The sequence below is a fragment of the Microcaecilia unicolor genome, chromosome 1 (genome assembly GCF_901765095.1).
Source record: "Microcaecilia unicolor chromosome 1, aMicUni1.1, whole genome shotgun sequence".
In the NCBI taxonomy this organism is placed as follows: domain Eukaryota; kingdom Metazoa; phylum Chordata; class Amphibia; order Gymnophiona; family Siphonopidae; genus Microcaecilia; species Microcaecilia unicolor.
In genome coordinates this window covers 241,029,311-241,052,584 of record NC_044031.1, presented here as the reverse complement: position 1 = coordinate 241,052,584, position 23,274 = coordinate 241,029,311, and the positions used below count along the sequence as shown (strand labels likewise).

The 23,274-nt window shown below is 40.5% G+C and overlaps 1 protein-coding gene across 2 annotated transcripts in view; it reads left to right on the top strand.

Annotated features, from left to right (window-relative positions):
- Window positions 1–21,600, top strand: part of LOC115471375 (zinc finger protein 300-like) — a 33,679-nt gene extending 12,079 nt beyond the window's left edge. Inside the window, exons 1-7 of one of the 2 annotated variants that reach the window (XM_030205086.1) lie at window positions 6,422–6,450; window positions 11,522–11,648; window positions 12,062–12,175; window positions 12,329–12,442; window positions 15,851–15,958; window positions 17,281–17,388; window positions 18,666–21,600. In XM_030205086.1, the coding sequence (XP_030060946.1) occupies window positions 11,564–11,648; window positions 12,062–12,175; window positions 12,329–12,442; window positions 15,851–15,958; window positions 17,281–17,388; window positions 18,666–19,861 (1,725 nt within the window). In that variant the 5' untranslated portion in view covers window positions 6,422–6,450; window positions 11,522–11,563 and the 3' untranslated portion in view covers window positions 19,862–21,600. Of the gene's footprint in view, window positions 1–6,421; window positions 6,451–11,521; window positions 11,649–12,061; window positions 12,176–12,328; window positions 12,443–15,850; window positions 15,959–17,280; window positions 17,389–18,665 lie in introns of those variants that run through there. The other variant, XM_030205076.1, reaches the window with a different exon arrangement.
- The last annotated feature ends 1,674 nt before the right edge of the window (window positions 21,601–23,274 follow it).

Here is a 23,274-nt window from a genome sequence, read left to right as displayed (position 1 = left end):
TTTCCTTTTCCCTTCTTCCCTTCCCATTCCTTCTTTTTCTCCCTTCCTTCCTCTCCGTTTTTCCATTTCCTTTCCTTTTCCCTTCTTCCCATCCCCTTCTTTTTTCTCCTCTCCCCTTCCATTCCTATTCTTTTTTGCTTCCCCCCCCTTTTTTTCCCATCTCCTTTTCCCTATCGTTCTTTGTTCTATTTTGTTATTTTCTAATCATTGACTACAACTGTATGATTTACTTGTATTGTCAACAAGTTTCTCTTACATTCGCAGATAAGGTTTTTTTTTTAATTAGTTAAGGAACATAGGGGCCCTTTTACAAAGGTGCATATGTGCCTACGCGCATCCAACACGCATCAAATTAGCACTACTGTCTGGCTTCTGCGTGCCCTGGGCGATAATTCAATTTTTGGCTTGTGCTGAAAACAAGATATTTTCTATTTTTTACCACGTGGCGCTTACACGGCGGTAATCAGTAGTTGACATGCGTTGAACACTTACCGCTCGGTTAGCGCATGAGACCTTACTGCTAAGTCAATGGGTGGCGGCGGTAAGGTCTCGGGTCGAAAATGGATGTGCACTGGTTTTAATTTTGCCGTACGTCCATTTTTCGGCACAAAAACCCCCCCCTTTTTTTCCAGGTGCGCTGAGGAAACGGACCAACGCGTGTCCAAAACACGCGCCTACACCATCGCAGCCACTTTTAGGCATCCCTTAGTAAAAAGGCCCTACAATGTACAATTACTCATTCCAGTTTTTTAACACTATACAGCACATTTTTAACATCTTTTATCCTACATTTTATTAGAATTCTAATTTATCTCCCTATTTACTAAGCCATGCGGCAGTGCTGAGACAGCCCATTCAAAGGGGTTCTTTTACTAAGCTGTGGTAAAAAAGGCCCTGCGCTAGCAGTGAAGACCATTTTTGCCACACGCTGAGACCCTTTTTTACTGCAGCGGGTATAAGGCTGAAAAAAGACATGGCTATGCGGTAAGATTTCACTGGCCACGTGGGGGGAGCACTTAACGCCTCCCATGGAGGTGGTGGTAAGGGCTCCTGCACTAACCTGTCAGTAACTGGGTAGTGTGTGGCGCTGCCCGATTACTGATGGGTAACTAGCGCGCTAAAAAATAGGGCCCTATTTTTCTAGCGTGGGAAATGGCGAGTGCTGAGGCTGAAATTACTGCTGGCGCCCACGTAAGGCCAGCGGCAGCTCCAGATTGGCACACAGTAAGCCCGTGTTGGGCCTTCCACTGCTTTGTAAAAGGGCTCCAAAGTGAATAGGCTGTGTCATCATTAGCACACAGTAGCTGCTAGTGCGGCTAAGTAAACAGGGGGGTTAATATGTCCTACTACTTTGCACTGATGATAAAGCTTTTAAGTGAGAATCAAGGGGAAGGCAATCCACAAAGAGGATGAACACAAACTCCCACGTAAACAGGACTATCTAATAGGCAGTGGGAAATGGACCAATGACTCTAGGGAGACGGGACTATGGTGATAAAGGAAACAGCTTTATTCACAGACTCGACACAGTACTGTGTTTCGGCCACAGGCCTGCCTCAAGAGTCTAAAATTTTTTTTAAAACATCAAAATATAATGTAAACATAATGATTATTAAACAATATAAGTGTAATACAAACAATTTTTTTTTTTTTTAGAAAACATGTCAACATATATGATTACTATAACAGATGAGTGAGTGGATAAAATACTAACTTAATATTTGAAACATATGTCAACATATATAAATAAAATACTAAACACTATTTTTGAAACCTATATTAACATTTATAATTAAAAAACTTTTTTATAAATTTATGTTATGAACAATTGAACAACATAGAAAAGAATTAAACTGAATCTGGAAATTTATGGATACTTTCTGCAACTTATGGTGTAATATGTACAAAGAAGAATGATAAAAATTATATAAATAAAAGTAAATATGTATTCAAAATACAAACCAAACAAATTCTGAAATAATATTGATAATATAAAGATATAAATAAAGATAAAAACCAAACCAAATCCTAAAATATATAAATAATATAAAGTATGCATAAATGATTATGCTAATTATAATTACATGTATTCACAAAAACTTAATAGACAAATATATTGGTACCCTACAAAAAACTTTATTTGAGATCATTGTGATTTATAAATGGTATTGTATGAAAATAAGAATGAAAAGCAAAATAAAAATAAAAAATAAAGAAAAATCCAGAATGAAAAAATGTATGTGATAAGTTCAATTTGAAATAGGTACCTAAGAAACGATCTATTGACCCAAAGTGTAATATCTAATTTACCCGTTTTAATAACATTGTATTATAACATGTTAAGTATCTATTGGAAATCAATTGAAAAATATTTATTACGATGTAATTTTTTTTTTTTTTTACGATGTGAATTTTTTAAAAAGAATTTTTATAGTGGAAATATATATTGTGAACCTATTAGTATAAAGCACTACGGATATAAAATATATATATACGTACACACCTTGAATGATACTAATATATTTGATTTGTCTATTATCTTTATTATCAATATTTCAGAATTGATTTGGTTTGTATTTTGAATACATATTTATTTTTATTTGTATTATGAGGTTTATATAATGTTTTTTAAAAATTATTTAGAACTTTATTAATTTTCAATTATACATTTACATCATATAAATGTGGAAATATAAGAAATTAAAATAGTTAAGAAAAGTATTCTTTTCCTATAAAATAGGTATTGAAAACTTATCTTAAATTAGTCCACACTTTTGATCAAGACATAAGGAAATAAACAGTAGTAAATGGAAAAAAAAAAAAAAGAGGGGAAAGCACATTTCCAAACCAGCGGTTTCAGCTTCCTGTTGGAGCAGTCGAGGTTAACTCACCACCACCGCTTTCTTTAGCAATAACAAATTGTCGCAGTTTCACTGGGTCAAAAAACACATAATCATGTTCCGAGAAATTAGACATCTACATGAAAATTTCAAAATAAAGGTTCCTCCCAAGGCGAGAATCCGAGGCTTTAACCCCAAGAATTCTTCCTCCTTTTCTGCGTAGATTTACTTAAATCAGGGAAAACTTGAATCCTTGATCCCAGAAATTGCGTGGAAATATGTCTGAAGTAAAGTCTGAATACATTGTTTCTATCAGTCTCAAAGGCAAATGTAGCAAGAAGAGTCGTGCGTTCGGTAATTATCTCTAAAGAAGTTTCAAGAAGATCTGTTAGGTTCTGTAGGCAATGTTTTTATTCCTGTAATATAATATGCTTTTACAACAGGAGGAAGAGCTTCCTTAGGGATACCTAGTATTTCAGTAAAATATTTCCGTAACAATGTTATGGAAATATTTATATAATTTTTATCATTCTTCTTTGTACACATTACACCATAAGTTGCAGAAAGTATCCATAAATTTCCAGATTCAGTTTATTTTAATTCTTTTGTATGTTGTTCAATTGTTCATATATAACATAATTTAATTATTTATAAAAGTTTTTAAATTATAATTATTTATAAAAGTTTTTAAATTATAAATGTTAATATAGGTTTCAAAAATATTGTGTTTAGTATTTTATATATGTTGACATATGTTTCAAATATTAAGTTAGTATTTTATCCACTCATCTGTTATAGTAATCATATAGGTTGACACATGTTTTCTTAAAAAAACATTGTGTTTTTATTATTAACAACTTGTAAACTACCTTGGGTAGTGTTAATAAGAGGTGAAGGAGGATAAGATGCTCACACTTTAGATAATTGAAAGATGGTTTTGAAAGGGAGGGTAGGGAGGGGGCGAGGGAGAGTTTTGGGGGGAGGGGAATTGATGTTTAGTAGGTTAAAGGATTAGGGCTGGTAAGGGAGGGGGGGAAGGGGGAGGTTTTGAATGGGAGGGTAGGGAGGGGGTGAGGGAGAGTTTTGGGGGGAGGGGAATTGATGTTTAGTAGGTTAAAGGATTTGGGCTGGTAAGGGAGGGGGGAAGGGGAGGTTTTGAAAGTGAGGGTAGGGAGGGGGTGAGGGAGAGTTTTGGGGGGAGGGGAATTGATGTTTAATAGGTTAAAGGATTTGGGCTGGTAAGGGAGGGGGGGAAGAGGGAGAAAAATAAAAGTTTTGAGGCTACATTGTATTTTTGTTCACTGATGGAGTTCCATGTCCTTTTGGGGTATATGGTCTTGTAACCGTGGAGGGTATGCATCTTGTAGAATTTTTACAAATTGTTCAGTAAAAGTGGAAAGATATTGGAGATCTCAGGTAGAGCGGCAGCTATGTGTGTATTAGCATGGACTGTTAGACATTATATTAAGTGTGTGATGGATTATGTTAATAAAAAGATTTAAACATAAAAAAAACATTGTGTTTGTATTACACTTATATTGTTTAATAATCATTATGTTTACATTATATTTTGATGTTTTAAAAATAATTTTAGACTCCTGAGGCAGGCCTGTGGCTGAAACACAGTACTGTGTCGAGTCTGTGAATAAAGCTGTTTCCTTTATCATCATAGTCCCGTCTCCATGGAGTCATTGGTCCATTTCCCACTGCCAAAGCTTTTAATTGACCGTAGACTATTTCTTCCACACTGTTTTTTCTTCTGTAGGTCATACATTCGGTTCACTTATATGCAGACAGCCAATAATCACTTAATTCTCATTGTTAATTTTTCGAACAGTGCAGTTCGGACCATACGCATTACGTCATTACTGACATGCTCCAGTCTTGTCTTTTAAATTCTGGCCAATTGGCATGCGCGGTTCTATTTTAGCGCTATTTGGTGAAATGCTGTTCTGGTGGGTATCACAGCGGATTATTGCTCCGCAAAACATCAGGAATGTAAGTTAGTTTTTTCTTATTACCATGAAGATTTAAGCAGAGGCATCATATGGTTAATATACTTTACATTAATTCAAATGTACTCTGCTTTTGCCTGGTAGCGTGGTGTTATTTCCAGCGACATACTATACTTGACAAGCATATTTACGATACTTCATAACAGTGGCTTTGGTGCCAGTAGTATCATACTTATTTCATTATGGTGGCCTGTTACACTGAAAAATTTGGCACACATTGCCCCTTGGGTAAGGTTTATCAACGCAGTTCACATGGATTGCATTTTTTATTTATATTTTTGTCTTCCTTTTTCACCAGTTCTCTCACTTGGTTCCTGTTTCTTCCCCTCCCCTTTTTTCCCTTGTTTCCCTCTTTTTTCTCTCTCTCTATTTTCTCCTTTTTCTTTGCCCCATCCCTCTCCTTTCCTTCCCATTCCCCTTCCTGTTTTTTTTCCCTTCCCTCCCTCCTTTCCTTCCCTTCTTCCTCTTTTTTCCACTTCCTCCCTTCCCCTCCCCCTTTCCCTCTTTTTTTCTTTTTCTTTTTAATTTTTATTTATCAATTTCAAAATATTACAATCACATTATTACAATGCAACTAAAATAAGGAAAAAGAAATTACATATCAATTTATCACAAAAAAGTTAATAATCAGTCCACAATTATTATTTTTTTTTTTTATTTGTACCCTGCACTTTTCCCACTCATGGCAGGCTCAATGCGGCAGGCAATGGAGGGTTAAGTGACTTGCCCAAAGTCACAAGGAGCTGCCTGGACTGGGAATCGAACTCAGTTCCCCAGGACCAAAGTCCACCACCCTAACCACTAGGCCACTCCTCCACGAGGCCAAGATATTAAAGAATTAAATTAAATAGAATAGAAGTCAATATCAGGAACAATACTCTGCCGGCCTAACGATATTCCCAAATAACTGTGGGATTCAAGTCTGAACTTTCAATTTTTCTTTAGAAACCACAAACTGTAACATTTGCTTAGGATCAATAAAGACATAGGAATTATTTTGAAAAGTGAAACAACAAATACAAAGAAACCGAAGCAAAAAGTTTATTCCCAAAGCTTGCGCCCAAAAGCGCAAGGCCAAGAATTCCTGACGTCTTCTCTGCGTATTCCTAGAAAAGTCAGGAAAAACTATTATCTTAGATCTTAGGAAGACACAATTCATATAACGAAAATATAACTTAACAGTATCTCTGTCTGGTTCTAAGGCAAAAGTCACCAATTGTCATGATTGTGGTCAGAACCCCTCTCAAACTTACCTTATTTCTGGTGGTCAGCTTCTTAGCTGGCTTCTGTTTCTTCTGTCTGTCCTTTCTGAGCTAGCTCGGTCTCTCTGTGCTGGCTGCTTCCAGCAGCATGCAGCTGTGTGTGTTACCTGAGCTAGCTGCCTCTGTGTGCTGGTTGCTTCCAGCGTGGCTCTAATTGCTCTGCTATGCTGCAGCTGTGGGGGTTAAGCCTGAGTTAGCTCTAGCTGTGTTTCAGTATGCTGCCTGCCTGTGTCTGGTAGTGGTGACATCATCAGGCAGGGCCTTGATAAGGAAGTGGTGTTCTTCCCTTCAGGGCCTTTGCAACGTTTGCTTAGTCGTTTGCTTTAGGTCCAGGTTAGTGATATTGCAGTGTGTACTTTTGATCTGTGTTAGCTTCCCTGCTTTTCCCTTGTGGCTCCCCTGCTTTCCCTTTTGGTGCTTTGGAAGCATTTCTATGATTGGTGCTTTAGTAGCACTTCTGGGTTTGGGGCTTTGGAAGCTCTGTTGTGTTTAGTGCTTTGGAAGCACTGCTGTCTTCTGTGTTTAGCTTCACTGTTTTTTCCCTTTTGGCTCCCCTGTCTTCCCTTTTAGTGCTAGGAGCTCTGCTGGTAGTTTGGTGCTTAGGAGCACTGTAGTTAGTTTAGGGTTGTAGAGCTGTTGTGCTTGGTGCTTAGGAGCACCTGTGCTAGTTTATGTGTTTAGGTTCTCTGCTCTTTCCCTGTGGCTCCCCTGCTTTTCCTAGTGGTGCTATTGGTAGCACTTCTGTTAGTATAGGGCTTAGGAAGTCCTTTTGTTGGTTTATTGTTAGGAACACTTTTGTTGATTTCTATTTGGAGTTCTTCTGTTGGTTAGGGCTTGGGAGCACTTATGTCAGTTTAGGATTTAGGAGTACTGCTGGTTCCAGCTTGTTCTAGTCCTGGTCCCTGTGTCATCCAGTTTCCGGTAAGTCCTGCCGGCCACTCGAACCCAGGGGCTCAACCCTTGGGGGGCAGTGGCTAAGAGCAGGTGAAGCTGTACGGTGTGTTCCAGTCCTGTGTCCTCCAGTCCGGGGGATTCCAGTCCTGTGTCCTCCAGTCTGGGGGATTCTAGTCCGTGTGTTCCGGCTCGCTGGGCGGTGCCCACAGTCCTGCCGGTGTGCTTGCCCAGCGTTGGTTGGTGGGTTTTGCCTGCTGCTGCTGTTGCTCCTCGTCAGCAGCCCAAGGGCTCACGTTTGCTCCAGAGCCCGGCCCCGCGGACTCTGAACCTGAGAACCTGACACCAATAAAGTGGTACACCGAGTTATTAGTTCCAAAGATGATAACTCCAAAAAATCTTTTAAGTTAGCATCTTGGTTATCTTCTCTTTGCTTAGCTCTACATATCGTCAGGTAGTTAACTCTCCCTAAGGGTGTCCTTTACTAAAGATTAGCTCGAGTTATGTGCAGCAGGGCCCATAGGAATAAAATTGGACCTGCTGCAGATAACTTAAGCTAACCTTTAGTAAAAGACCCCCTAAGGGTGGTAAAGTATCAGATGGAAGTTTTAAAACTTCTCAGATATTTTTTAGCTATTTCTACTGGAGCTATCAAAGGTGAATGTGGAAAATTAAAGAATCTTAAGAGTATTCTTTCTTCACTTTTTTTTCCATATATTCCATTTTCCTACTGGTTAAGTTATCTTTAATAAGAGTCCCATATATTGCTTGAAATTCATACACTTTATTTTCTAGCGTAGTCACTTTATCTGACTGTTGTTCTAAAGCCTGAGAATAGGTAGCTATTGTTCCTGATACTACTCCAACCTCAGAAGAAAATTTAGTAGCCACTGGTAATAAAGAAGAATTGAGGGCATTCACTGCATCCCACAGTGTGTCCAAAGTGACTATGGCCGGTCTAACCAGCATGTCCACCTTTAGACCAGAAGCTCCTTCCCCCAAACCAGGCTCTATACTCACAACTTGTAGTTGTAACCGCTGCTGTGGTGGGTAAGGGCCAAGAGTCCCAACAGGGAGGAGGTGAAAGCTGGCAAGCCCTCCTGTACAATTCCAGACGGAGATATTTTTTCCTCTGGGTCTACATTTTGACCAGCAGTCAAAGAGTTTCTGGGTTACAGTGGGGCCGACCTAGGAGCAGGGCTTACGGAAAACCCACTTATATCGTTGCCGGTTTCCATTGGCTCAGCCGAAGAGGAGAATAATCCTGAGTGAACAGGAACGCCAAAGGACTCCAGGGTGGCTTGCTTCAAAGGCTGGGGCCCACCTGGCAGTGGGGGCAACTGTCTTGTCTTCCGTCTCCTTTTCCCCTTCGAGTGATAGGTAATGTGCCTGCTTGTCAAGCTGGTCAAGGTTCCAAACGGAGCTCCTACTCAAGCGTCCGTTTATGGCGCCATCTTAGCCTTCCCACTCTTCTTTTCTTTCTTCTTTTTTTCTCTCTTCCTTTTTTCTTCTCTTTTCCTTATAATTTTTCTTTCTTTCTTATACCCCAGTGGAAGATTTAAATATTCATAGTATTTCCTTCTACAAGACTGTACATCTGTGTCAGAAACATTTATTGATGTTTATTGTTTTCTTTAGAACAGTGATTCCCAAACTTGGTCCTGGAGGCACCCCAGCCAGTCAGGTTTTCAAGATATCCACAATGAAAATATTCATTAGAGAGATTGCATGCATAGCCGCCACTGCATTCAAATCCCTCTCATGAATATTCATTGTGGATATTTCTGACTGGCTGGGGTGCCTCCAAGACCAGGTTTGGGAACTACTGCCTTAGGACATTCAATTGTTCTTCCAAGTGAACTGACTGTATACATCTATTTGGCAAATACTACAAGGTAACAATAAGAGTCAACATGTAAAATGAGTTCATCTTGTTGGGCAGACTGGATGGACCGTACATGTCTTTTATCTTTCGTCATTTACTATGTAACATGGCATTTACCTTTACTTAGATATTTGGGATTTTTTTTCGTTTATTGGTCAGGGCATTACTGTATTATTCAATAAGGGCCCTGTTTTCTTTGAAATTTAAAGAAGTATTTATTAAATATTCAGAGATAACACAAAGACAGATGTCCCTGTTTTCTAAGACGCGCTAGCATTTTTAGCACGCACTAAAATTTATTGCGTGCTAAAGCTAGAGACACCCATAGGAATATATGGGTGTCTCTAGTGTTAGCACACGCTAAAAACACTAGCGCGCCTACAGCATGGCTTAGTAAACAGGGCCCTAAATGTTTCCCTCTTAACTTTTTGGGTAGTTTGGATACATGTCGTCTGTTTCTGTTTTTTAGCCCTTTTAAAATCATTTTTAACATGTTTTCAACATGTTTGAGCATTAGTCCCAATTCTTATAGAGTACATCACATGTAGCATGATTGTAATTATTTGTTTATCAGCCTTTCATGTTTGTACTTATGTATTTTTTCAGATAATTTTATAAGGATGCATTTTGTATTAGCATATATTATTTATTTACACGTTATTTGTAATTTATTTTACATATTGTGTTGTAGCTATCTATTTCTTTATCTATTTACTAGTAAAAAAAAGGCCCGTTTCTGACACAAATGAAACGGGCGCTAGCAAGGTTTTCCTCGGAGTGTATGTGTGTGTGTGTGTGAGAGAGTGAATGTGCGAGTGTGTGTGTGAGAGAGAGTGAGTCTGGGTGCGAGTGTGTCTGTGAGAGAGAGAGTGAGTGTGTGTGTGCAAGTGCGTATGTGAGACACAGTGTGAGAGAGAGAGTGTGTGTTTCACACAGATACAGTGTGTGCGAGAGAGAGAGTGTGTGTGAGACACAGACTCTCTGTGAGACTGAGTGTATGAGACCAAGAGAGTGTGTGAGTGACTGTGTGACACTTAGAGAGTGAATGTGATACAGTGTGAGACATAGAGTGTGTGAGAGACAGTGTGTGAGAGTGAGAGAAAGACATTAACTGTGAGAGAGAGAGAGTGTGTATGTGACAGAGATACCTCCCCCCCTTCTCTGGTGTCAGCCCCCCCCTCTCTCTGGTGTCTGAGCATTACTGTGCTGGACGCTGAGCTCTGGCTGTGTTTCAAGGAACTGACCAATCCTATTGAATAGAATGCACCTCCATCATTCTGAAGCTGAGAAACCTCGTGTGGTTGGTCACTTCTGCTTGTGACGAACCTGGAAGTACGTGATGTCAATTCAGGAGATGGATACAGAGAGCAGGAATGCCTCAGCCATGCAGTCAGCTTCAGAATGTTGGAGGAGCGTTTTATTATATAGGATATGTTATATAGCCTACCTTTTTGATGCAGCTTTTAACTCCTAACCCTTATTCACTTGTTCAGAACTCTTATTTTATCATCCTCACTTTAATATTCCCTTATCTTTTGTTTGTCCTGTTTGTCTGTCCTAATTAGATTGTAAGCTTTGTCGAGCAGGGACTGTCTGTCCATGTTGAAGTGTACAGCACTGCGTACATCTAGTAGCGCTTTAAAAATGATAAGTAGTAGTAGTAGTAAGTAGTTTTATATAGACTCCTGAAGAAGTCCTTTTGAGCCAAAACATGGCCAATGTCGTGTCATTATATCTCCCTGAAGATATTTATTAAGAAATTTTACTGCACCACTGTCTCCCTGTCATCTCCATTGTGGTAGTGTTGCATTGTGAGGTGTGGCGTTTGGTTCTTCTGTTTTTTATTTTCTTGCTTTTTATATGAATCCACATTGACCTTAACAGTGTAGGTGGAACATAAGAAATGGGAAATGTAGTGTAATATAAAGAGCTACTCCTTCCCTCTCTTCTGCCATCTCTGCCCTTTCTAGACAGATTACAGCCTCCTAATAGCAACGATACAAACGGACACAGACAGATTAATGCTCTCTTTCTTTCTCCTCTCCCCAGGCCTGACCCTAGCACTTTGCACTTTCTTGCCTTCGGACACTAACCCACCAGTCTCTCTCCTTCCCACCTCTTCAGCTGCTGCCTCCTCCTCCTTCACCCACTCCACATAGGCCAAAATCTCTAGTCCACATGTGCCGATTCCCGTAGATCCACCTTCCAACTGCTGAATTAGCCAGCATGTGAGATTTCCACTGTGTGAATGGGAACCAAATAATTTATCCACAATACTAGACCATTAAAGGAACAGAGCTCTCTCCCCACTATAATCTACAGGAGATAAGATCTCACTGACCTGTGGTTTAACTGGCTCGAGCCTTCCCTCTGATGCAGCTTCCTGTTTGCAGAACCAGGAAGTTGCATCAGAAGGAAGGCTTGGAGCTAGCGCAAGCAAGGAGAATGGGAGGGGGGAGGGGATGGATGCTGGTTGGGGGGTGGGGTTGTCGTGCCCACCCATTTTTTTGCTCAGGCCCAACCAAAATTGGGTGTCTGGCTATGCCACCGTCGCTGATATATAGCAAAGTCTATTACACAAACATCATAATGAAACTGTAGCTGAGGGTGTCCTGTTTGCTATACTAGGCATCAGTCACATTCAAGGATGTAGCTGCTTATTTTTTGGAAATGGAGTGGGACATTCTGGGAGAATGGCAAAAGGAGCTGTACAGGAAGATCATCAAGGAGATTCATGATATCCTCACATCACGAGGTAAATATATCTTCTCTCTCATCTTCCATACAAACACATTATGGAATCAGTGGTATAAAAATCGCAGGTACCAGGTCCTATGGACACCTGAAATTTAGAACCTGGTTTCTGATGCCATCCCATATCCAACATGAGCTAGTGAAACGGCTCACTTCTGCAGGCTTTGTGAAAGATGCTGCTCTGTGCTGTAAGATAAAATATGTACCTTAAACTAGAGGCTTCACATGAGACCAGCTGGAGTCTGTCTCCCTTTCCTAGTGTCCGGGAAAATACTCACCCAGAGATATATTTATATACACTCACCTCCCTGCACACACTCATTCACTGCTTCTTCAGAGCAGAAACCAGGGAGAACCTCTCCAGGGATTCTGTAAATACAATATAAATGTTATTTTTCTACTTCTTATTGACAGGTTATTCAATTGTTAATCCTGATGTTATATTCAAGATTAAAAAGGAAGATGAGAAATATTTCACTCAACACTTTGAGCAGGATGGAAAAGAAAACCTGAATGACCCCCCCAAGAGTAAGCAAATGTTTTTGATTTAATGGGCTTTGTATTTTCAGATCACACAAAAATGGGACATTCACTTCAAATGTTTGGAGACTTAAAATATATTTCCTAATTTAATATTATTTGATCTTTGGTGAATCCTTTAGATGTGCTTTTTCATAACAGGCCTTCCGATTGTAACATCTGTATTCTCACTGAGTGTTAAACAAGAGGAAGATTTCCCCCTCATGCATCGTCCTGAATCAGAGATGTCTGAACAAACTCACCCTTCTGTAACAAGTAAGTATAAAATTCCTCCTGCACATTTTTACTAAGGTCAGCTGGGAGCATTCAAGAATTCAGTACTGGTGGGATAAGAGGCCGTCATCCTCTCTCCTCCACCTACTGTCCGTTTCCCTACTTTGGGTAGAGTAGGCTGCCTGTGGAGACGGAGGAGGAACCTGATGGGGGTGGGTGTCCTGGGGACTAGGATCAGACTTGTGAAACCTTTCATTCTAAAGTGTGTCATGGTGTTGAGAACTCTGTATTGTTGGAGTGGAGAGGCTTCTCCACTGTTATGAGGGGGGTGTATGACTGATGAATGTGGTGTTTTTGTATTGTTGGTGGGTTAGTTCAAATCACTGTACATAATGTAGTTCACAGTAATGCATCGTTTTGCTTGCAATGCAGCTCATTAAAGTTTTGTTGATTAGTGTTAAAGAATATTAAACCCGGTATCAGTGCACCTTACATTACACACCTGCTGTTTCCATAAATGCAGCAGGGACACTTGGAACTTACAATATTCTGTATGTTTTGTGTGTAAAAGGGAACAGCGCCCACGTCCCACCCATGTGTTCATACCCCTTGCGATTACATTCTAAGGTACTTAAATCACAGAATAGTGCTTAGACCCCCTGCTGGCACTTTTGCACAAGGGATACATAAATGCAGGCGCCCAATTCTAAAATGCCACCCAGTGGGAGCAGGAGCAATTCAGGATACTCCTGACCTGAAGAGGCCGCTAGACCTCCATGGCTTTTAGAAAGTAAGGGCCTATTGATGGGGGGGGGAAGGAGGCAAAGCTGGTGGGCAACCTGGTGGAGAATGGATTTTCTGTTAGGGGTGGGGGGGGGGGGGGGCGGAGGCTGGCTTGGGGGATTTGGCTTGCAGCCACGGCAACAGGCAGGGCCATAGTTTCGTTTCTGGTTCTAGCTGAAACCGAGCAGTGGATTTCAGCCATTGATTCAGTTTCGGCTGGAATCAAAGTCACTGTTTTCGGACAGCCTTTGCTGGGAATGAATGTAGACACCCAGGGCTTTTTCTGAAGCATTCAGACTTTAACAAGCCATCCAGTACAAGGATTCCCTACTTCTCTTCTCCTGAAAACAGATCTCTGGCTTTTGTCTTCCTAATGACCCCCAGAGACTCCAAAATAACACAGAACTCACTATAATAAAGAAGCCCACGCTAGGGATTTATAGGACCTGACACTGACCCACAGGCATTGAATGGAGATCACAGACATAGGGAGTAAACTGACAATACCTACCTGATAGTTCAATGTGTCACTTTAATAGGAAGCTCCTTCTCTCTGCTGTCTGTGTGTGGGGGAGGGGGGGGGAGCTTTTTGTACCATTGTAGTTGTCCCCCCCCCCCCCCCCCCCCACACTTTCTAAGAATTCTTTGTCTTTGGTGCCCTCTACTGGGTACTGAGACTTCTTCCACTCTTTCCTATTTGAAAATATGTAAGGACATTCTTACACTGGAGACATCTATCCTGAACAACCATTTTACAAACTGAAATGTTTAAATTATAAATGGGGGAAAGCAAGGCACATGGATGTCTGTCTGCCAGTATTCTTAGTAAAATGGTCACACAGACATCCCTGCAGAACAGAGCAGTAGCCTAGTGGTTAGCGCAGTGGACTATAAACCAAGGGACAAAGATCTTCTCTGTAGATCTTTATGTTCTTATAAGAACAAACCAAAGTTTACAAGTTTTGTGATGTTCTTAAAAGAATCTAGAGTTAGATATAATAATCAACTTTACTGAACTAACCGACTCACCCTACTTTGGTTTGATTTTTATGTTCGGCCCCTCATTCTTTGTAATTGGTTCCCTCACATTATACGTATGTAATAGTTTCATCAGCTCTTTTTTTTTTCCCCAAAAAATGATCCCTCTAGGAACAGAAAAATACCTGCTGTACCTGAATGTACACCACTTCAGTAGCCTTCAGCGTTGCAAGTGTCTTAAATCTTTATGTACAGTAATTATTTTTCTATTCCTGGAGAGAGTCCCAGAAGAAAAAAATTAATACAGTTGGATTTGAACATGTATCTTTTGGTTTATAGTCCACTACACTAACCCCTAGGCCACGCCTTAGAACTGCTTTTTGCTTTGTTCAGAATGCCATAATACCTGCAGCCAGTGGCGTAGGCAGGTGTGGGCTTGGGTGGGCCCAGGCCCATCCACTTTGGGTTCAGGCCCACCCTGTAGCAGCACATCTATAATGTGGATGACAGGGATTCCCAAGCCCCACCAGCCGAAAACTCCCAAGTGTCCCTCCTGCATACCTTTTAAATAGCAGATCTTTGCCTGCAGCAAGCAGCGATTGATACATACTGTTTGCACCGGCCCTGCAGCCTTCCCTCTGATGTATTTTCACCTTTACAGAAACAGGATGTTACATCAGAGGAAAGGCTGTGGGGTCAACATGAGCAGTGTGTATTAGTTGCTGCTCGCTGCCGGTGAAAATCTGCTATTTAAAAGGTATTCAGGGAAGGGCGGATGTCTGAGAGACCATATGGATGCAGGCAAGAGAGGGAGAGACGAAATCTCTTGTGGGACAACAAGGCGGAGTACTTCTGCCCACCCATCTTGGGCCCAGGCCCACCCAAATTTGGGTGTCTGGCTACGCCCCTGCCTGCAGCTGAAATAGAGCTTGGTTTTCCTTTTCTATTTCACTTTCAAGGGACAGAAAGAGGGGACAGCAACCGCTGGGGGATTAAGATGGGGTCATTCTCTAATCCCTGTAGTGCTCAGCTGCTCCATTAGAGCACCTTTTTAAAATTTGGATGTGACTGAAACAGGTGTAGATATGGACGTTTCTTCCCGTTCTAAAATCGCTGTTGGAAGTCCCACTTTTGGGCCCTCCCTAGTTACGCCCAGAACATGTGCACAGCAGGCCTCCTTGCTATTTGGATGACCTGCATTGTGAAACATCTAAATTCAAGATTTTGACTTTTTAAAGGCATTTTGAGGCGTCCGTCTGCTTTGAAAACGAGCACCATAGAATCATAGGGGCCCTTTTATTAAAGCTTAGTACGTGCTAAATGCTGCAGGTCCTGTTTTATACCTGGGGACCACGTATAGTTCTTAGCACATGCTAATGTTTGTTATTGCATGCTAAGCTTTAGTAAAAGGGCCTCATAGTGATTTAGCAGATTTCTATCCAGTAGCAGTATCCACTACAGAGCTGTTTGTAGCTTTTGAAGAAAGGAGTTGCCCCCCACAGTATTAACATGAACATGATCATGGTATTAATAGAATATATTTCTGATGATGATCAGTACAGCAGCACCTCTCTGCTCTTAGCTCTGTTCTGGTGGCAGTGCCTGTGAAAACAGCATAATTCTGAGCATTTGTATAGGCTCTTTGGTAACTTGTTTTAAAGATATTGTATTGTCTTTTTCCTATAACAGGCTTCTACAATGTCAAGCCTGATGTTTTAATCAGATTTGAGCAAGAAGGATTTGGGACAGAACCTCAGGGACCCGAGGACAGAGGAAATCTGACCACCACCGGCACATGTGAGGAACTGCATGAAGCATGTGGTGTAGCTTGAATTAAAGCTAGAAATGAGGTGATACAAACTTTTCTTACATGAAAAATAACTCCTCTGGATCAGGCACAATGAAAATGAGGTGTTATAATCACAGCCCCTGCTTCTAACCTTTGCTTTGTGGATAATGTGTTTGTTTGTTCTATTTCCCTTATTTCTTCTTTTCTCCTTTCATTATCTGATCTGCATTTTTTTTTGCCTTTCATTTCTTCTCTTATTTTCACACACCTGTTCCCCCATGCCTCTCTGTCTCTTCCCTTCTTTTTTCAACAGCTACTGTTTCTCGTTATTTTATCAGTTTTATTAATATTTTTTATATTTCTCACTATTTTTACCCTCACTCAGGGGTCCTTTTATGAAGCTTCGGCAAAAGGGGCCAGCGATGGCATCAACTTGTAAAAAGGGGTAAAAGGCAGGTGGGGTTTTTTCCCCCCTCAAGGAATGGATGTGCGGCAAGTGAAGCACTTACTGTGTGCCCATTTCGGCGGAGAGCACTTACTGCCACCCATTGAGGTGGCGGTAAGGGCTCCCACACTAACCGGGCAGTGTGTGCCACTGCCTGATTACTGCCGGGTACACACTGGCGCTATAAAAATTATTTGGTAGTGCCGGAAATGGTGCGCACTGGGGGTGGGAACAACCACTGCTTTGTAAAAGGGCCCCTCGGTGTTGCTCCAAGATGCTGAAACTTCCCCTCACCCAGCAGGTTGTGGGTTTTATTCTCTGTGAGCCACAAAATGCTGCTAGATGGAGAAAGGCAGGCAGGATGGTTTTACTGGAAGAAGCTGGGGGAAAGGAGGAAAGACAACCTCCACTGGGATCAGCTGAAAAAATGAGGAATGATGGCTGCATTGACAGCAGTAGGGGGTGAGAGTGAGGCAGGATGGATGGATGCAGGAAGGAATAGAAGAAGGGGAAAGCAAAGTGACCCCTCCCCTTCAATGGAAGCAAAGGATACAAGCAGGCAGAGCCCCAAAGGAAGCAGCAGGAGGAGAAAAGGAAGGTGACCACTAGGATCCATATCAGGAGAGAGGAAGGTTGAGTGCAATTAACACCCACTGTTAATTGCAGGGGGAGGAAGACAGGAAGACTCACATTGATGGCACCAGGCTGGAGAGAGAGAATGTCATGGTTTATTTTCAGAACTACAGAGGGTCCTTAACTCCTTCCTCCAGGATACTTATATTTTCAGAGGTCATAAAATTCTCATCACTTTTAGACAGGTGTTGCTTTTCTTAGAGCTTAATCTTTCCTTTAAAACCTGAAGTTATTTTTCTACTCTTCTTACAGACAGCCAAAGTTACACTGCTGAGCCTACAGTAGAGATCCTGAAAATGGAAGAAGATCCTGTCAGTGACCAACTGGAAGGTGAAGAGGAGGATACTGATACCAGGAGCTGTGAGCCAAGAATTCCTTTATAATAAGATCCTTACTATGTGCTGTGAATAATTTCTACGTTTTCACTAGAGGCCGACCACATTTTGATTTCTGTTTTGGCGCCAAAACCAGCCTGAAATGTGTGTTCAGCTTTGTTTCAGCTGAATATGCCAGTGCTGTGCAGCCCCCACTCCCTCCACCAATCAGAAAGACCCCCCCCCCCCTCCCAGACCCCAGCCATCAGTGGCAGCCCCCCTCCTGGGCCTACTGTGTTAGTGGCTAGTGGGGGCAGGAGTGGTCCCCGCATGCTCCTGCCCACACTGGCTTCTGCATCAAAATGGCTGCCGGGACCTCCAGTGGCAGTCATTTTGAGACTGGAGCTGGCATGGGCAGGAGCAAATGAGGTCCTGGCAACCATTTTGACTCGGGAACCGGCATGGGCTGGAGCATGTGGGGACCACTTCTAGCCTTCAGCCTCCTCTAGCTAATAAGGATGCAGTAGGCCCAGGAGAGGGATTGTGGCCAGTTCTAGGAGGGGGCTTTTTCTGGTCGGGAGGGGGGACTGGGCCAAGGCTATTTTCATTTTTGGCTTCGGTTTCGGCTGAAACTGAGCGGCCAATTTCGGCCATAGATTCAGTTTTGGTCGGGCACTAATTTTCACATTTATTTATTTAGATTTTGCTCACACCTTTTTCAGTAGTAGCTCAAGGTGAGTTACATTCAGGTACACTTAATATTTCTCTGTCCCAGGAGGGCTCACAATCTAAGTTTGTATCTGAGGCAACGGAGGGTTAAGTGACCTGCCCAAGATCACAAGGAGCAGCAGTGGGATTTGAACTGGCCACCTCTGGATTTCAAGACCGGTGCTTTAACCACTAGGCCACTCCTCCACTCCACATAGATGGTGAATGTTACTAGTGATTGTCAGTTACACTTTTATTTCTTAGTAATTACAATTTGGTTTTCTTAAGCTACCAGGTGTGAGGTTTGGGTCTCCAGCAGGGTGTTCAGAGTTTTTAGTCAGTGAATATAATCAGAATTAAAGGAATCACTATAGAGACTAGAGTGAGAATGAGTTGTCCAGAGCCAGCAGATGAGATTAGGACTGTCTGTTTCTGTCTGTTCATGTGTCATTGCCCACTTTCACCTGTTTACAAGAAATATTTTTTCCTGTTGTGTGATATAAGGAGCCTTAGCCAAGCAAATGTTGTTAAAAGACTTCTGTTTGGGCTATGTGCCTATATATGTTTTACTCATTAGCTGTATAATTTATATACATATTCATTTTTATCCCATAGATGATGGGTTTGGGAACAAGAGTAAGAGAATGAGAGAGTGTGATGGGCATCAGAGGGAGGAATGGAGACACAAAGACAGCCCAGATCCTTCATTTGATTGTCTAGAAGGTACCAGTAGAGTAATACTTCCTAGCATAAAAGAAAATATCCCAAAAGGAGAGAGACCTAATGTATATATTGAACAAGAGAGGAATTCCTTCCACTTTGCAAATCTCAAGCAAGATCAGAGAATCAGTGGAGAAACACTTCTTCAGAGCGCTGTATTCGAGGAAAAGTTCATTGGGAAGTCAAACCTGACAGGACAAAAAACAATTAATGGAGAAGACAAGCCATTCTATTGTACTGAATATGGAAAATATTTTACATGTTCTGTAAATGATACAAACTTTAGTCAGATATTTGAACTGAGAAGACATGAATTAATCAACACAAGGAAGAAACAAATACATAAAATGAACCTCAAGAGCACAAAGCTATTCAAATGTTCAGTATGTGATAAAAGTTTCACTCAAAACAATAACCTTAGAATACATGGAAGAATCCACATTGGAGGAAAACTATATAAATGTCCTGAATGTGATAAAAGCGTCCATCAGAAATATACACTCACAATTCATGAAAGAATCCACACTGGAGAAAAACCTGTTAACTGTTCTGAATACGATAATTGTTTCCATTCCAAATCAGATATAAGAAAGCATGAAAGAATCCACACTGGAGAAAAACCTTTTAAATGTTTTGAATATGATAAAAGGTTCACTCAAAGTTTCACTCAAAAAGATCATATCAGCATTCATGAAATAATCCAGAATGGAGAGAAACGGTTTAAATGTTCTGGATGTGATAAAAGCTTCAGTCGAAAAGATTACCTCAGCATTCATGAAAGAATCCACACCGGGGAGAAACCTTATAAATGTTCTAGATGTGATAAAAGCTTCAGTCGAAAAGATAGCCTCAGAATGCATGAAAGAATCCACACTGGAGAGAAACCTTTTAAATGTACTGGATGTGATAAAAGCTTCACTCGGAAAAATGATCTCAGAATTCATGAAAGAATCCACACAGGGGAGAAACCTTTTAAATGTTCTGAATGTGATAAAAGTTTCAATCGAAAAGATCATCTTGGCCTTCATGAAAGAATCCACACTGGAGAGAAACATTTTAACTGTTCTAAATGTGATAAAAGCTTTAGTTGAACAGCACCTCAGCATTCATAAAAAGATGCCATATGAGAAATTTTAAATGTTTCTAATATGATGTTTCCATGCCAAATCACACCTAAAAAAGCATGAAAGAATCCACACTGGAGAGGAACCTTTTAAATGTTCTGAATGTGATAAAAGATTAGATCAAAATTATGACCTCAGAATTCATGAAAGAATGCACACTGGAGAGAAACCTTTTAAATGTTTTGAATTTGATAAATGCATCCATCAAAAATATATGCTTACAATTCATAATAGAATCTACACTGGAGATAAATCATATAAAAGATCTGAAATCTCATAAAAGCTTAATCTCGAAATGTATGAAAGAACATTAAGAAAAAACACAATGACAAATTCATTAGTATAGTGAGAAATACAACTATTCACGGAACAAAACTGAACACACAGAAGGTTTAAATTAGCATCTCCTTAACAATAGGATAGGCAATTGATAATTACAGCCCAGGACAGTATATTAGAACCAAGATGATTCACAGCAAGCATAGAAAAAAGTAGTACAGCAGAATCTGTAGATTCTTCAAGAAAGTTTGAAAGAGTTCCTCATCTTGTAGCTGGTTGCAAAGGTCTGATGACTGAAAGTTTTTATACTGAAAGGCACAATAAAGTGGCATGCCTCATCCATTGAAAACTGTGTAAGTATTACAACATTGCTGTAGAATAAAGAGGTTATGATTGCCTGGGTCATCCCCATTCCAACTGATAAAAACCTGGATACAAGGAAACTGAATATAGTGGTAAAAGAGAAAAACACTAGAATGGTGCTCTGAATTGTGTGGAGAGAAAATCCTGAAACAAAAAAATGCAGTCTGAGAAGAAGAAAACGTGACTGAAAGATACAGACATATAGTTTTGTGCCACAGGCTTGATTAAATGAAATTTTCAAGCACAACTGGATAAGTTTTCTATAGATATTACATTTATTGTTCAAATATATTTATTAAGTATTTAGGCAAAGGAACAATGATAAATAAGGTACTAGTAACAAATTGTACTGTATAAACATCAACAAGAGAAAAGGTCAAGAGCATGGATATTTGTGATCCAGTAACTTATGTGAGGCTGCTAACGTGCTGAGTTAACCAATGTACATAATGTAGATTTAAAGTGAGTCTGAAGGGTCATAGAAGATCAGTTAGAAAGACATACAAGAATAATTTATCAATGTCGTTAGGATAATTTTGTAAAATCAGACAAAGGTTGCCGTATTTTAATACATGACAAAAGACAGCCAGACTTCACTGCTATATGCTTTTCATACTTAGCAATTAAGCAAAGAGAGTTCCACCATTCATTGTGATCTAATGCATCAGAGTTTTTCCAGTGGCGTAAAATAGTCCAAATGGCAATAAAGAGCATGATATTTAAGAGTGAAGCCTGGTGGTCTGACCGAGTTTGTGTTAGGCCAAGATTACTCAGAAGGTCAGAGGTTCATTGATATTCAGAACAGAACTTAGTGTTCCAAACCTGATCCCAATAGTTGCAGAGTTGAGGGCAGTAATAGAGGAGGTGTGACGATGTAAGTAACTCAGTATTATAGGATCAGCAGACATTCTTGTCAGATGATCTAAATTTAGAGAGTTTGTATGGTGTCCAGATTGCCCTGTTCAAGACAGATTGGGTAATAGAAGCAGAATGTAATGCTTTTGCATTAGAGAGCCAGTGGTGTTCCCATTGTGTGTCTGTTAGAGTGGTATTTAAATCTTTCTGAAGAGAAGAAGAAAACCGAATGGAATCCCATGTAGAATGCTGAAAAACAAACGACAGTGGGAAGATGGAGATGGCTTGAGAAAAACCAGGTACACAGGATGATCATTAATTGCTAAAACACTTTCTTTCTTTCAATAACATGCAATACCCGACATGGCACCGTGTTTCGGCACAAAGTTCCTGCCTTGGGGGGCATAAAGGAACAATATGTCCAGAACAGTGTTTGAATATAACAATAAAGTGTTTTACACTGCAGTTTGCAGCTTGCGCTTTGCTACCACAAAGGTCCTTTTGAAGACCGACTACATGAATATTGGAGCGTACTTTATTGTTATACTCAAACATTGTTCTGGACACATTATTCCTTTATGATCCCCGAGGCAGGCACTGTGTTGTGTCGGGTATTGCATGTTATTGCAAGAAAGAAAGTGTTTTAGCAATTAATGATCATCCTGCGCACCTGGTTTTTCTCAAGCCATCTCCAACTTCCCACTGTTGTTTATTTAAATCCTTCTCCCATACACCTTCAGTGCCTGTAGGGCTAGGGAACGTTTGATGTTGAGGTTACTTGTACCATCTGGATATAGCCCCTTTATTAGTAGAGATTAATTTGCAGAAGTCAATGAATAAGTTGAATCCACTTAAATGCTGTTGTTTCGGTAATCCATATATATCTTGAAGTTTTTGGAATGACAACCATTTTTTCTTTTGCATTGATCTATAGTCCAAATGCCTAGGGATTATCATAATTTCCAGTTTATAACTGTGCCTTGTATTTTAAAGAGATTGTTGTTCCATATTGGGATGGGTCAGGTGTGAGACCAAGGGACTTGCAAACACTTTTCAATGTCTTTCATTTGTTTTAGTGCTGCTGTGTGTAATAACATCCTTCAGGTTGGCATCAGCGAGGGATGTGAAGGGTATTAAGTATAATGGGTAATTGTTCCAATGTTCATTTTCAAAACGATATCTATGTGAAAGAGACTTAACGTCCAAAGTTTGTTTCGTAATGGAAGTTATGTGATAGGTGTAAAAACAAAGAATGTTAACACCTCCATTATTCTTATTTGCCTTAAGGTTCTTGGCTGCAATACGTGGGGGTTTGTTATTCCATAGAAAAGCCAACAGGTGTTTTTCTATGGTAGTATATACAGTGCGAGCCATCAAGAAACGTAGCATGTTCAAAATATAATTGATCTTAGGTGCTATCATTATCTTGATCTTGTTGAGTTGTCCCCACCATGACAATCTCAGGGGAGGCCATTTAGATGTCAGTTCTTTGATGATTGTTAGAAGGTGGTTGCTGTTCTGTTGTTTAGTATCCTCCACAGTTGGGCCGAAAAATATACCAAGTATTTTATTTTGTTTGATGCTGAATCTCCGGGCAATTTATAGGCATTAGTTCTATCTTAGTTTGATTGAGCTTGTAGCCAGAGAACTTGGAGTAATCATGTATTGTAGCTAGAAGATGTGGTACAGACTGTAAGGGTTTGCTCAGTACTAGCATTGCTTCCCAATTACCAGTGTTGCTTCTTAATCAGCGATAAGCTTCTTTGGATCCATTCTTTCTAAACAGGTTTCCTTTGTGTTTATCCCACACATTTTTGAATTTCATTACTGTTTTCATCTCCACCACCTCCTGTGGGAGGGCATTCCAGGCATCTAGCACTTTC